This window comes from Drosophila gunungcola (genome assembly GCF_025200985.1).
Source record: "Drosophila gunungcola strain Sukarami chromosome 2R unlocalized genomic scaffold, Dgunungcola_SK_2 000004F, whole genome shotgun sequence".
NCBI classification, from domain to species: Eukaryota; Metazoa; Arthropoda; class Insecta; order Diptera; family Drosophilidae; genus Drosophila; species Drosophila gunungcola.
The window spans coordinates 2,293,406-2,306,277 of record NW_026453167.1 but is presented as its reverse complement, the minus strand read 5'-3'; the positions used below and the strand labels follow the sequence as shown (position 1 = coordinate 2,306,277).

Below are 12,872 nucleotides of genomic sequence, written 5' to 3'. Positions count from 1 at the left end.
CAGATGTGAAATTTGTTCATTTGCGCCAGCAGCCGAGTGCATGAACAAATGCATGATTGAATGGAAAGCACACACACACAAGCACACAGAGCAGACACACATATACACGCACACATACGCAAAGACAAAAGGCAGGTGCCTAGACATGTATAAAGCGTGGCGTCAAAAGGTGAACGAAATGAAATTGAAATATAAATACAAAACGCATCAGGCGCATAAGCAGAGCAATCAAGCGCGAAATCTGTGCACAGCAATGCATAACTGCAGACTCTTTATGAGAAAGAGACGGCTAGAGTATGGGAGAAAGAGAGTGGTAGACTAGGCACAAAATGAGAGGGGGCCATTCACTGTCAACTAGGAATGTGTAGGCATCATTTAAGTCACTCCCGCATAAACACACGAACACATCACCATAACAGAGAGAGTAGGGTAGAGTGAATGGTTATTAGAAAGAGAGCGGCATATGCTCACAGCTGCCAATAGAAAGAGACGGACCATTGGTGAACCGCCAAAGCAACTGCCAATACATTGACATTATTGACTTGCTGTCGTGGCATGCAAATAACAATGCCAAGCCCCACTGCATTTTCCCCCGATTTTCCACGTCTATTTCCCCCGATTTCCCTCGTTTCCTCTCAATTCGACCCCCCATCTCGAGGACTGCGAAAATATTTTCCAGTCGAGACAAAAAATTGGCAACGATGCGAGCCGGCAAACCAACCTAGCTTAACAACAATGAAAAACAAAAGCGTCTGACTAAAATCAACGAAAGCGTCAACGAGCACGACAACTATTCCATAACAATAATGCTGATTTTCAAAACAATGAAATCATACAAACCGTTTAATTTGTTCTCGGAAGAGCTTAGTTGCTTCTCTGCGCTGAAAAACAAAACTCTATATAGATTCAATAAAATATCAGTTTTTAGCTGTAAAAACTTTAACTTATTTTGTTATTTGAAAAAGTGGCCGGGAACTCTAAATATGTAAATAAAAAATGGAAAAAAAAACAAGAGCTAAAAGTTGTGTGTGATTTCGTTCAGAAAACGTATGTCATTGACTCAATTTCAACGATTCAAACATCTATATATTGTTATCATTTGGTAAGATTAAGATTAATAAAACAGACCCTAATGATGCCAACTCAACTGGGTAAACATATCAAAATTATGATATAGATTAACAATTTTGAACTTCATTACGATAACAGAAGAATAATCTTGAATTGTTTGTATAAGTTTGGACCACTATTTTAATTCAGTTTTTCAATTTTTTAAGTGAATTAGTAAAAAATGTTTTTATTAAATAGCTATCTTTAACTTTTTAAATTAAAGAACTTATGATTTTGTAAGGGCTTCCTGTGTATACCTATTTCTGATGAATTGCAGGCCCAAAGTAACCGGTTCGGTTGCGACTTAATCTTCAGAGATGATCTCGAACAAGTTTTGTGACTCAGCACCCACAACACATTGTTTTATTGCTTACAGAACATCGATGAGCTTCAGTTGGATCGCAACATGCCAAGCGAATGGGGTGAGACATTTTGTGAAGTTTAATTCATTTACTTTCTTTAAATCCCAACTGACTGTGCCTGTGTTTTTCCTAGTTTTACTGGTCATCTGCCTGGTTCCAATGGCCTCAGGGGGAACTACGGCGCCTTCAATAAGCGCCAGTCCTATAGTCTTTGCCCGAAATCTTTTCCGGGCCCTCAACGATGAAGGTCCCCCAGTGAACCTGATGGTTTCGCCGGCAGCTGCCCGAAGTGCCATGACCTTGGTTTTCATGGGCGCCGCTGGGAAAAGTGCCGATGAACTGCGCTCCAAATTGATTCTTGGAGTGGGCAATAAGTCACAGATAGCCGAGCATCATGCAGAATCCTGGAGTGATGAGTGTTCGTGTGTAAAAAGGGGAGTAGCCCTGCGTCTGGTCACCCGATTGTACTTTAATGAAGAGGAGAAAATACTGCCGGGCTTCAATAACCGCGCCATGGAGTTCTTTAATGCTCAGGCTGATCCCCTAAATTACCTGAGTCCCGAAGATTCGGTGAAAAAAGTAAACAAATGGCTGGAAAAGCAAACATTTTACACTATGCGCAATCAAATCACACCAGAGATTTTCAATCCCGAGTCCAGTGTGATTCTGGTCAACTCCCTGTTCTTCCGAGCCAAATGGGACAAAGTTTTCCCTGAGCAACTTACCCAAGTCGATGACTTTTGGATTAATCCTTTGCAGCGAATGGAACTGCCAATGATGCAGCAGATTGGCCAGTTTCGATATGGCGAGTCCAAGAAACTAAAGTCACAGATTTTGCAGTTGCCCTTTGAGAAGTCCAACTTGACCATGATGATCATACTGCCCAGGGATATTGACGGACTGCCCAAATTGGAGGAAAAACTGGGGCAGCTAGACATGAATGAGGTGGCTGCCAAAAGTCTGATGAACGACGTGGATGTTACGATTCCAAAATTTCGAATAGAGAGCGATATAGATTTAATAGAACCACTACAAAAGGTATGAAAACAATTACGCTTAGCTTTAAATACAATTTGTATTTTATATATATTTTAGTTGGGCATCAATCGCATTTTTGACGCTGATCAAGCGGATTTGAGTGGCCTTTTTGCTAAGAAAACACCACAAAGGATTTCAGAGGCCAGGCACAAACTATTTATAAATGTCAACGAAACTGGCTGTGAAGCTGGCCCCGAAAAGGGTAACTACTCTGTTTTTATTTTCTTAAACATTTATTTTACTTTTCCATATTTTAGACTTCCAACCAGAAATGGTGAAAAATAATCCCGATCGCAAAGTTTTCAAAGCCGACCGCCCCTTTGTTTTCGCAATTCGCAATAAGAAAAACGTTTACTTCGTGGGCCATTTCATTAGGCCTTAATTGCGGCAGCAGTGTTACAAATGTTTTGATGGTCATGACCCGCAGGCAATCACGGCAATATGGCAATATCCCAATGAACATCAAATTATTGCCAAACAAATGTACACAATGCATCTGAAATACAAAAGCAGCAGGCACAGGCAAACATTTGTGCGGCGGTGAGATTTTGGGGTGCAAAATAAATGGCAACATTTCTGGCCGGAGAGATCATTGCGGAAATTCGCAGATTGGGAGGGGCAGTGGCATAAAAGGAAATGTGAAAATGGGAAAAAGGCAACAAAGAAACGGCGGCTGGTCAAAACCAAATGAAAAGTAACAAAACAAATTGTAAAAGGCCAGAAGTTTAAATACACTATTCGATTTTTTTAGGTTTTTCGTAACAATTAATTTTTCAACAACTGATGGGAAAGGAAAAGGGAGATACGAAAGTAGCGGGTCACAGTAATTAATAAAATATGCAATATTAATTTAATTTAACAAAAAGTTATCTAGTATGCGGAAAATATGAGTATAAGTAAGAGCTCATAAGGAGTATTAATGAATTGAAAATTAATTTAATTTATTTTAATTTAGTTTTATTTATAACAGAAAACTTTACCGAATGATTGTTAAAAGAATACTTACCGTTAAAGCCTACAAATTAGTTTTTGTTAAGTTTTTAAAAATGCTTTGTAGGTATCTCTGCATATAACAAATCACTATTTTATTCTTTTAGATTTACAAGCCTAGCCCTCTTCTCTCTTGAATATTAACTAATGGCTCATCGAGTTAAATACAAACACAGAATTGTAAGCCACCAAATTAAAGTAATATCTTTGATAGCCAATCCAAGCTTAAAGCCGAAACAGAAGGACATAAAAGGACATCAAAAATATGCTTACCCCCCCCCAGAGAGAGTAGAGTAGAGTAGAGAATGGCGGCGGCAAACGAGCATCGCCGGGATTCTTTTGCCCGGCCAGGGAAGCCAACTTGTTAGCCAATTTTAAATACAACTGCTGCCACTGACAGTAATCAAGATTGCACGGCAATGGCAATGGCAATACCGGCGCGGCTACAACAATGCCAAATGCCATTCCGGCCGGCAAGGGCCAACAATTGAAAAATAAGTAATTTCTCAACAGTAGTGAACTTCGCAGTAGACGGAGTAGGAGAGCATCAGGAGGAACACCAGCTGAGACAAGCGACCAAAGTCCGAGTTGGAGTTGGAGTAGGAATAGGAATCGGAATCGGAATCGCAGGAGATGGAGTCGCTCGTCCGGTTGGAAGACGAAAACTTTGCCCGTCCAATTCATCGATGATTGTCGTGCAGCGGCGCGATTCTGTTTCTGCCATTGATGGCCATTCCAGTAGCAGCAGCAGCCGGTGTGGCAAATGTTTATCTTTACCCCAACCTCCCATCCCCTTTGATTTTTCTTTTTTACCCAATGGAGCTGGTTTTTCCGTCATCGCAACGGAAGTGCAGCTGCACAAACTTTGGCAACAGCAGCGCCCAAGGGAAGAAGTTCGAGTATCGAGCTGCTTCTGGCCATGTCATCTGTGTCAAATGCTAATGCAAAATGTCACTATTATCGAATTACCGAAATCGAGCATGGCTGCCCATGAATAATTACGTTCAAATATGGAATTTCATATCGCAAATACTTCTGCCTACATATATAATCCAATTAATTTAATTGCTTTGCATACGCTCTCGTTTGATCTCGAAATGCCAATATCTAATGGCCACAGTTCTGCAGTTGCATAATCTGTGGGGGCAAAAAAAACTGACCTCGCTTTTTCCGTGCATAATTAATTTGAATATGAATATTATTGGGCATTGTCATATAGTCCTTTGCCGCATGGTCCGTTTCGGAGCTAGAACCGATTACGAAATGTAATTTAAAACCAATCAAATGCATCCACATGCAACAACGGACGGCAAGTGCCGGCGGTCACGAAACGCATTTGAGCATCTATGTTGGCCTTGGCTAAGATATTGTTTACAGGGGGAAGGGACCAATTGCGGACCTATCATCCCAGAATAATGGATAGAGGGAATAGTGCACAACAGAACAAGCAATCTATTTAATAGCTGCAACAATAAGCGTAACCGAATCTGCATTATGACACAATGACCATGTGTAAAATTAGTCAAGCTCAAGTCGTGGAGCTTGAGCAAAGCAATGGGGTCAATGTGTTTTCGAGCTTTAATTGGGCTTTCAAATTGTCCTTTGTTAATGAGGTGCAAATAGGCTGGGAAGTACTTACTTATCAAAAGGAACCAATTCAAGAAAAAATGGAAAGATTAATATTTAATTGAAACGTTACAAGATTTTGGCAGAGTTAAAAAAACCTTTTGCTATAAAAAGTCTGGTAACTACGTTATTTAAATTTGGAGAAAAAATTTAATCATGATAAATAACATTAATAATTAAAGATATCTAATTCATAGCAGAAAATATTCGTATATGATTATAAATAGCTCTTCAAAAATTGATATTTTTCAAGTTTTGCTGTTACTTACAAAGAGTAGCATATCAAAGATAATTCCCTAACAGTTCGCAAGAAAAAATAAATTAACGATTTAAAAAAAGCCTAATTTATCGTTATCAAAAACAAAAACGTACAGTTTTTGTGCCTTTGCCTTTGTGATCTCTATAATAAAATTCAAGTCTTGACGTCAAAATTTGCCATTTAATGTGGCAAAGTTAATCAAGTAGCTGCTCAGCTAGCCACGCCCCCAGGCAACCACCGCCTCCGGCTTGCAATGATGAGAATTTCCTAAGGGCCAACTAACTTATTTATGGGTATCCCTGACTTTGACTTACGTGCCTGCCATTCGAATGAAGTTTCGCTTCTTGCGAATTCGTCATATTCATATGAGCTGTGTCCTGTTGGATCGCACGGGTAGTGCCACTTCCCAGGATCCCCGTGTCCTGCGTCCTGCATCCTGCATCCCGAGTGTCTGTTTCCAGCCGTGCCACACGCTGCAGGAAATTACATTTCAATTTTAAAACGACTCTCATTGCCAGCTTCCGTTACAGTTGCTCACCTCCATTTGCCCATCGCGGCAGGTGGCCATGTAGAAAGTGTGGCAGCTCAGGCAGCCGAGGCAGGTGTGGCATTCGGGGCGGGGTAAATTCTGGACGGCACAGCCAGCAGCGAAACCGGCATCACACAAAATGGCCTGCCATGAGCGGCACTTATCGCTCGACTGCAGCTTAAGCGCCGGTTAATCCATCACAAAAGTGCATGCATTCCTCTGCCAAGCACAGTTCCACCTGCTTCCCTGCCCTCCCCTTCACTCTCCTTCTCTTGCCCCCAACAATTTCCATGTGCTACGGGGCGTGCAAAGTGCTGCCGTTGCTGATAATAAGCCGCCATCCAGGCAAAACTCCTGATGAGCTGAAACTGAGGCCAAAACTGACGATGCACAGAGAAAAAAACATTAGGTCGGAGAACCATTTGTCGTTATAAAGTACCACATTGCGTTACACTTCACTTTCCTATTCATCAACAGTATGTATAGTCTATAATGTCAAGTGATAAATGTTATTCATTTTAATTTATAGTCCGCATTTAATCAGCAAAATTCAAGTCAAGGTTCATTGCTGAACAATTTAATTGTTTAATTTTTTTATAAATTTCCCTTTACCAAAATATAACTAAAAATGCCAATTATAGCCTTATTTTGCTATATTTTTCAACGTGTTAAACCTTTTCATTGCGGTTACGCATACGGCGCGTTGCCCCGCTGGCAGACGTGCGTGCCATAAATAGCGGATGGCAAAATGGAAATGGCAGGGCTCATCCATTCCACTTGCAGCGAATTGCAAGTCAACGCGCCAAGTGTCTTAAGTATGCAAAAAGAAATCTGTGGAGCGCTGAACTCTTAACTCAAGTCTGGACAGGTGATTTAAAAGCCATTTGTCAGTCGAGAGGGGGAGCTGGTTCTGGCTCTGGGTTTGAGTTTGGTCTGGTCTGGTCTGGTCTGGTGTGGTATGGGTGATTGGCTTGGGTCAGTGAAATTATTCAAATTATCCCTGGGAAGATTTCGCTGTCAGGTTCCGGCGCAGATTCGACGACTGCAGTTGGTGGGGCAATGCAAGACAATGCCGGCAATCAAATGGCCTTAGTGGCATTCTTTTATCGCCCATCCACATCCGCACAATCCGCGCAATCCTCCAATTGACAGTCAACAGCCAACATCCAACAGCCAGAAACCAAGAGCCAACAGCTCTATTTGTTGTTGCCGATGGCAACCGACTGGATATCCCATCTATTATAAGTGCTTACCACTTGCCGTCTAGCATTGACATTTGGCTAATGGCGAAAATGTCACCGAAATGCAGACCCCAGACGCAGACAAGCAAATAAACAGCTTTCCAGAAGGGCGCGTTGTCCAGCTTAACGTGCAAGCAGCAAGAAATAACAATGGAAAACGAAACGGAAATCATAATTCTGCAACCTTGACCCGTCAGGTTTTTCAATCATATTACCTATATTTTCGTCTTTTCAGTCCATGAATCATTTTTCACGCATCAATTAAAGATTTGATGATCAAACGCTGTCAGGTATTCATGTTGGTATTAAAAAGAAAATCTTTTGCTTACTTTCAGAATAACAGTCTTTAACATTTTATAGATAAAATGTTATAATAAAAAACCTATTTCAATTTTGATGTGTAATTGCTAATATAATAAACCTTTAGAATCCGAAGATAATTTTAAATGATACTTAATACTCAATATATAATTTAATTCTTTCTTTGTAATTTAATATAGGAATTTGTGTGTGTATTTGCTTACATAATAAAGCTCTTTAGAATCGGAAAGTCATTTTACATGATAGTTAATGCTTAATAATTTTAATTTCTTCCCGTGTAATTTTAAATTAAATATTATTTGCACAGCAAGGATTCAACTATTTATCAAATCTTATCAAAAACCAGAGGGGCGCATACATTTCTAATCCGCAGTCCCGCACATAATTCATTTAGCAGCGGGAAGTTGTGGCTGTGAGTGGAGCAAATCAAAAGCAATCATAAATCAAATCATTTGATTCATTGATTACATAACACATGCAATCCAGTGCGTTTGTGTGTGTGGCAGCTGTCTTAACGCGCCTATTTAATCAACCCAAACCCATGACCTTATCCCCCATGTTCCTCGTATTTTCGTTGCCCTCCATATGGGACGACCCCACAGAGTTAAGGAGCCCGACTATTGATTAATAACAATGCCTAGCATGGGGTAGCGAAAGAAAATTGCCCGCCTGGATTTGCTAATGGGCCACAGCCCTCCGACATTCCTATGGCAAGTGGGAAATGGGAAATGCAGGCCCTCAACTTAAAGCTGTTACAAAAATATGGCAACAATTAAAATTGCTGTAGCCCATTGTCTGAGCACACACAAAAGCAATTAACTGTCCGATTTGATAACAATGACAAAAATAAATATACGTGTGTGCACTGGGAGAAATAGTTGTTAGTTTTAAAATAAGAGCACTGGACAATCAAGTACCTTTTATTTTAACTTTTGTAAAATTTTAAATCTTGATTAAAAGTTTGTTATAGGTTCGTTAGTTGCAATGGACTTTGTAGAAACTTAAATCATTAATTTATTGCTCTTAAAATAATTGAATAATTGATTGTCAAGTTTAAAAATAAATAAATTATTTAAAGAACTTTTGGAAAAAAAATATATTTTGATTCAATAAACATAAATTAATAAAAACCGAAAATGTATAGTATGAAACTGATAGTTTTTAATTAAAAAATGTTTTCTTCTTTTTTCCGAGTGCATGTGTGCTTGGTCCGTAATTGAAAAGGACTCGATGCAGGCAGAGTCTGGTAAATGACTAAAAAACATACAGCATGTACAAAATACAAGTAGCGAGTAAGGGCGGCACAGAAGTGGCATGTCCGGGTCGCAAATGTTATGACAAGTGATGTCGCCTCTTGTTTGTCTTGCCAGCATGCTGGCAAATTCTCAAAATTGTTTTTCTATTACACACTGGCAGAGGCGAAAGGAAAAATCGAGCGACAACCGACGGAGGAGTCTGACTTTTTGGCCCTTACTAACTGCAGATTGCTGCACTTTTGTCACTCGGAGACAATAACTCATTAACATAACATTTGAAAGTCCCAGTCGCTCGCTGGCTTCCAAGTTGAGCAACATATGCGCCAACATTTCACACTGTCAATCAGCGAGCAAGTTTCGGCGACAACTAAACACACAACATTTTGACATTTGGCAAATGTCAGCGGCCCAGATGATGAATGCGCCCCAAATCCAGGCAACTTGCTCTTTGCCAATTCATAAGCATCCAAACTAAAACGCACCTTTTTGCATTTGCCAATTTACCAGACGAAACTCAGAAACAACAGACAAATGACCACAGCATGTATTTTATTTTCCCATACACTATGCGGGGAGTAAGAATGGTTCTGGGGAATATTGGTATCCCTTTAAGAATATTATAAATATGTTTATAAAAATTGTATATATTGGTATCAAATTATCAATAAAGTGGCACAATTGTTAGCATTTATATTTTTTGTCAGTATCATCTTTTAGTTAATAAAAATATTTCAAATACAAATGTACAAATATAAAAGCAAATCAATACAAAAAAATATTCGCATAAATGCTTGTGGAATTGGAATAAAATAATCCACAAAAATGCATCATACTAATTTTAAGTAATCACTTAACAAAAACTTTTACCTAATAAAACCTTAATTATTTTTTGGTTTTGAAACCAATTCGTACACATAATATTGTAGTTATTGTATAGTAATGGTGTTTGATTACTAGTTTTAAACATCTTTTACTTACAACCAATTTATGAGTGAGTTAAGGTAGTTAAGAAAGATTATTCTTAATCAGTCTATTATATAAAATTAGTACATACTTAAGACAAACCACAACATTTTTTTAAGTCCTTTGACGGTTCTGAATATTTTGCAGAGTATTTTAGTAGTCATCCCGAAAACCATAAAGTTGGCAGTCGCTTTTTGTTTTATGTCTCTAAGCACTCGCGGCGAAGATGAACGACAACAAAAACAATGACCAAGAATAATTGCATGAAATAAAAAGCGGATTTGCATTTTAGATTCCCAGAGTCCGGCGCTCGTCCACCTTTTGCAATACTGTTGATTTTTGTGTTGTCATTAGAGGTGGGTGGTGGTCTGGAAGGGGGGGCAGTGAAGATATACCACAACGAACAGGAAAATATCTCTGCTGCCCGCTGACAGTCGAGCTGGGGGACTGTCTAAAAGTGGAAACTGCTTGGTCTTAGCGATAAGAAATGCAGCCACCGGAGAGAAAAGCGGAGCGAAAGCCACTCTGAGTAAATGTCACACAAAACTAATACTCAGAACCATTTTTTATGACAGCCAGGGTCCAGACCTCATAGTCCTGAGAGGGGCAGATAGGAACAAAGAAAGATACACAGACGACATATTTTATAAAATAAGTATTCGAAAGGTACAGTGGTGACAGGATATGATTATATTTGAAAGCTACATAATATGCAAAGTATATATGTATTTTTAGCATTAGCAGGTTATTATTCTTGGTAATATAAAACAAATATATATTCATAAACCTAACTTTAATTAATGATAAAACAAGAAAGGAAGCAAACTTCGGCAAGCCGAAGTTTATATACCCTTGCAGCTATTGCAAGAATTAAATATTTTTGAAAACATTAAAATTAAGATTTACTTGCGTATATGTTTAAAAACATTGAAGCTATGATGATTTGCAGCTCAATTATTAGATAATTATTTTATATATTTATATTATTTCTATGGGAGCTATATGATATAGTCGTCCGATTTTGATGAAATTTAAACCGTAGTTCTGAAATATTTAACCATTACTATATGTCGAAGAACTAATAGAAAAATTTAGTTTTTGTATTTTTTTTTCCGATTATTCCTATGGGAGCTATATAATATATAGTCCGATTTTAATATAATTTAAAACGTAATTCTGAAATATTTAACCATTACTATATGTCGAAGAACTAAAAAAAAAATTAAAAAACAGCAAAGTTATAATTTTTTTTATTTATTTTTTCGATTGTTCCTATGGGAGCTATATGCTATAGTCGTCCGATCCGGCTCGTTCCGACTTATATACTACCTGCAATAGACAGACAACTTTTGGGAAAGTTTCATGCAGATAGCTTTAAAACTGAGAGACTAGTTTGCGTAGAAACGGACGGACAGACGGACGGACAGACGGACAGACGGACATGGCTAGATCGACTCGCCTAGTGATGCTGATCAAGAATATATATACTTTATAGGGTCGGAGATGTCTCCTTCACTGCGTTGCAAACTTCTGACTGAAATTATAATACCCTCTGCAAGGGTATAAAAAAACAATTTTACCAAGAATAGGACTAATATTATTGAATATATGTGTAGAAGTAAAATGAATGATTTAAAATATTTTACAACTTAATATGCCACATAGCAATAAACTTGTTAACTGTTAAAATATATACATTTTTGGGACAGAAAATAAAGAAAAATTAAAAAAACGGATTTAAATAAATATAATATTATATTGCAAATTTAAAAAGAAATATCACATGATTTTTGAAATCTAGTGCTTTTTGTAAAATTTCCCGGATTGAATTATATAACAGAATGTCAATGTAAAAATTCATTTAAACTTTTTAAATTATATTATTTCTTCTAACTGTGTATGATTAAAATATGGTGTGTTGCATACTTTTAGACAACCATAAAAGTGAATTAAGAATTTTTGTAGCACTGCCGTAGATTAAATTCCATATATGGAATCCCAATATAAGTAAATTCAAATATGCAATTTAAATACCTACCAATATTTAAGTTTTTCTTGCCGTGTATGATTAAAATATTTTGCTTAAGACTTCACATTTTGTCATTTTATGTGTCCTGCGCCCACGGCTCAGTTTTTGAGTTTTTGGTGTTTAGTTACATGTTTGTCTTTCGAGGAGGCGGAGCTCCGTTGATGAAGTGCCGGCTAGCTTTAATGTGGGCAATATATTTTTATGATTTCCCCGCCGCTTCGAAAATTTTGATGAGATTTGCCTGGGCAAACTTTCTCTGTTTCCTTTGTTTTTTATTTACGCTCATTTCACATAATGCGGGAAGTTTGATGTGTTGTGATTTGCTTTTGATTGTTGGTATATTTCTAGAGGGGGGCGGATAAAGAGACCCAGAGATGGCAATTAGTTGGAAAAGAAAGCGCGGAAGGAAAGAAACAGCGAAAAGTGAGTGTGAATATTTTAGCTAAATTTTGCAGAACGAAACCGCAGCGCAAATAAATGCGAAAATCCCCAACCCCTAGCCCTCCCTTCGGTTCGCCCTCTTTTTCGCCTCGTATGGGACAATGTAACATGCAAATTTTGTGGTGAAAAACTGCACAAAAAGCGGAGCAAGAAGCAGCAGCAACTATTTGCGCAAACAGAACAAGCGAACGAACAGCTTGTCTAATTGTAATCCGAGTTGTAAGTCGTTTAAAACAGACAACGAATGTTGGCAGCAGAAAGGCGGCAGGAGGGGCGGCTGGCGGCAGGGGGCGTGGCAGGAGCTGGACGAACGCTGGAGTACTCGAATTAATTACCCTCGGAAGTTGCTTGGTTAACAACGCGCAGCGAAATGGAACGGCACACGGAAATGCCCAGAGCAGCGAGAACAGAGAGCAGAGTGCACTGGAAAAACAGTCTCCAAAAATGTAAATTCAATTCAATGAAAAAGCATTAGACAAAACTTATCTTCGTACATGTTTTCGATGTAAAAACCATTTTATTATAATCACTTAATATATAAATACAAATTTGTAATTTATTATTATCCAATTTCATTTAAAAAAAAATTTATTAATCATTAGGTAACTAATTAAAAAGACCCTGAACGCGTTCAAAACGGTAATCAATGATTTTAAATCTTCAGACATTTAAAATGCATGGTGGTTTTCTATAGAAATACAAGGAAA

At 38.2% G+C, this 12,872-nt stretch overlaps 1 protein-coding gene across 1 annotated transcript; it reads left to right on the top strand.

Moving 5' to 3' along the window:
* Positions 1 to 1,469: 1,469 nt before the first annotated feature.
* LOC128254249 (serine protease inhibitor 42Dd) lies at positions 1,470 to 3,100 on the top strand. Its single transcript, XM_052983165.1, has 4 exons — positions 1,470 to 1,532; positions 1,606 to 2,510; positions 2,568 to 2,712; positions 2,768 to 3,100. Exons 1-4 carry the CDS (start codon positions 1,517 to 1,519, stop codon positions 2,890 to 2,892), a joined length of 1,191 nt encoding a protein of 396 aa, XP_052839125.1. The 5' UTR covers positions 1,470 to 1,516; the 3' UTR covers positions 2,893 to 3,100.
* The last annotated feature ends 9,772 nt before the right edge of the window (positions 3,101 to 12,872 follow it).

Excerpts from the sequence above, each read along its gene's own strand:
- LOC128254249 (XM_052983165.1), top strand. Across the intron at positions 2,511-2,567 it reads TAATAGAACCACTACAAAAG|TTGGGCATCAATCGCATTTT; the intron begins GTATGAAAACAA and ends TATATATTTTAG. Across the intron at positions 2,713-2,767 it reads TGAAGCTGGCCCCGAAAAGG|ACTTCCAACCAGAAATGGTG; the intron begins GTAACTACTCTG and ends TCCATATTTTAG.